General features: G+C 29.1%; 1 protein-coding gene across 1 annotated transcript in view; it reads right to left on the bottom strand.

The window, feature by feature from the left end:
- Nucleotides 1-2,709, bottom strand: part of LOC106785158 (cytochrome P450 6k1-like) — a 24,519-nt gene extending 21,810 nt beyond the window's left edge. Inside the window, exons 1-5 of the mRNA XM_014745359.1 lie at nt 2,705-2,709; nt 2,071-2,645; nt 1,723-1,947; nt 1,296-1,570; nt 224-404 (exon numbers count right to left, since the gene is read on the bottom strand). Coding sequence (XP_014600845.1) covers nt 224-404; nt 1,296-1,570; nt 1,723-1,947; nt 2,071-2,645; nt 2,705-2,709 — 1,261 coding nt within the window. The remainder of the gene's footprint in view (nt 1-223; nt 405-1,295; nt 1,571-1,722; nt 1,948-2,070; nt 2,646-2,704) is intronic.
- Between the last annotated feature and the right edge of the window lie 200 nt (nt 2,710-2,909).

Raw genomic sequence — 2,909 nt, 5'->3', positions numbered from 1 at the left:
TGATAAATGAAATAATTTTGTAAATGAAATAAAAAACACAATATTTATAATTATAATAATCGTAAATTAAAGTAATAACGTTTAACGGCAAAATATTTGTTTGATATTTAAAATGCGATTATATATGAACGATCATTATACATATTATATCATATATATTGATCATATATTGATCAATCATCATATCATATATTGATTAATCATATGATTGTTTGTTACTTACCTACACACATTCTGGGACCTATACCAAAAGGTATATACGCATCCGGTACAGTATTACCCTCGGCAAATCTGTCAGGATTATAAACTTCCGGTTCGTCGAAATATTTCGGATCTTCTTGAAGTCCGTAAAGAGATATATAAATTGGAGTACCCTTTTCAATGATTATATCAGTTCCCGGTATCTGCAACGGACATTGTAAATGCATTTTTATCTATATTATCTCTTTGATAATCAATGTCTTTATTATTATCTTTTGTATATATGTTTTTATCCTGTTACATATAATGTACTGAATAAAAATCCCCTTTCTTTCTGTTATCTAATCTTTAGATTTATTTTTTCGATCTCTATTGTAATTAATTAAAATCGGTTCTATACACTTCTTATTAGGAATGAAAATTGTCGGACATAGATATATATATATAAAATAAAATATTTTATCAAATAATACGAATACTTTGAGACAGAGAGAGAGAGAAAAAAATCAAATGCCACGTCACGAAGATCATCGAAAATGTTAATAAAATATGGCACGATGATTGAGTTAGGCAGTTTAAAATTAAAATTTGTATGATTGTTAGATAGTAAAAAAGAAAGAAAAAAAAAAAAAGAAATGGAAAGAAATATTATAAATAGAATAATGAAAATGAAATCAAATTAAAAAGGTAGATATCACTGTAACACGATTGCATCGTTAATAATTTTATTTAGATATTTATCCGGATCAAATTAAATTAACAATTATTGAATGCAAAAATGTAGAATATTCCTTTACAAATTGAAAACTATTGTTATAACAAAATTAATCGGTTCCTAATTTTTTGTACTATTTTAACTTGAATTATTATTATTATTATTATTATTATTATTATTATTATTATTAACCCGATACAATATTTTTCCCGAGTAAAGATTGTACCGTGATGCGGCAAAAGAAAAAAATAGAAAAAATAGAAAAAAAAATTAGCGAAAATAAATTTCTTCGTTATCTTATTGTTAATCGATTAACGCAAGATATTTTTGTTAGATATTTGTCGCTTCAATTTAATCGCGCAAACAGTTAAATAAATACCTGATAATTTTGACGAGTGTATCGATCTATTGTAGAAACTGGCGGATGTAATCTCAAACCTTCGGCAATAGCTTGATCAAGATATTTCATTTCGTTGAAGGCTTCATAAGTCCATCCATATTTATTCATGGCTTTATTAATATCTTCTCTTGCACGTTCCTGACATTTCATATTATTGGCAAGTTCCATAAGTGTAAACGACATACACGTTGAACTAGATTCGAATCCGGAAAAAAATGTTCCAGATTGATACAATAGATTTTCACCTTCGAATTCTGCAAAATAATTTTATCGATTTCAATTGATTTTTGTGTTTTTCTTTTTTTTTTTTTCTTTCTTTTTCGTTCAAATTCGCTTAAATCAAAATTAATAAGAAAAGAAAAAAGAAAAAAAAAAAAAAAGAAATAGATCGTTCGAAATTACTCACTGTATTTAGGATTTTGTTCGCCATTCTTCAATTGTATCAACGAATCGATGAAATCTCCCCTCTTCTCGCCAGTTTTCTCGCGATTTTCCATAGCATTCCAAAATACTTTTCGTACAAATTTAGAATTGAAAAGTATATTAGATCCAATAATTTCGACCAATTCGGGCATGAAGAATACCGTTACCAGGGCTACCATTCTTTTGAATCCATGGAAAAATTCCGATACTACGGAATAGAAAAGAAAATAATTTGATTGAATATTATAAAACTGAACGGTGACACAAAATAATCATATATATATATATATATAATTTGTATATAATTATAAACATTTTCAAGTAAATTTACCGCAAGCGGAAAATTCGGTGTTGGGGTAGTTGAATGAATCCATTTTGGTACCGAGTGCAACAGAAGCAATCAAATCCGTGGTATAAGTGTAACTGAGTTCTTGAGCGTCAACAATTTTGACATTATTATTGTTGATCGTTGATTGTTTCCTCAAATGATCCATCATTGGTCCACCAATTTCCATCATAAGCGGAAACATTTGTTTCAATTTTCCACGTGTCAAAGTAGGCGTTATTTTCGATCTAAGATATTTCCAAGCTGGATTTTTCAAACCGAATAGATTCTTCATACCGATACTGTCCTTTTGATTGGAACCAGCGAAATGACGGTCGGAAAAATTTTCAAAATCCCTTATCAAAATTTGTTTCATTATTTCTGGATCGCGTAATAGCAAACACGGCTTGTGGAATATGTAAAAACCGACATAAGGAGCATCCTGAGGCGCCTTTTTATACAACTGTCCTAAATGCCATCCTGGTGCCGAACGAAATAATACGGCTTCTTTAAAATTACCGAAAATCAAATCGCTCGGCAACGATTCGACGCCACGTCTCTTCCAATAATTCAATTTGTATCTAAAAGCGAACAAACAAATAAGAAATATTTGTTAGAAATTAAATCAAATTAATAACACCTCATTCTCCTACCCTCTCTCTCACCCACCCCCCCCCAAAAAAAAAAAAAAGAATAAAAAGAAAAAGAGAAAATTAAATCCAAATATCCGAATTAATTTTGGGGTCTTTTTCTTTTTAAGATTTTTTTTTTTTTTTTTAAATATAATTACTAACTTAGCGTAAAGCTTCAATAAGAAGAACGCGACGGCAACAAATGCCAATGTG

Source organism: Polistes canadensis, unplaced genomic scaffold (assembly GCF_001313835.1).
Source record: "Polistes canadensis isolate GaletaPanama2010 unplaced genomic scaffold, ASM131383v1 scaffold_46, whole genome shotgun sequence".
Lineage (NCBI taxonomy): Eukaryota > Metazoa > Arthropoda > Insecta > Hymenoptera > Vespidae > Polistes > Polistes canadensis.
The sequence above is the reverse complement of the archived record's forward strand: the minus strand, read 5'-3'. Positions and strand labels throughout refer to the sequence as shown.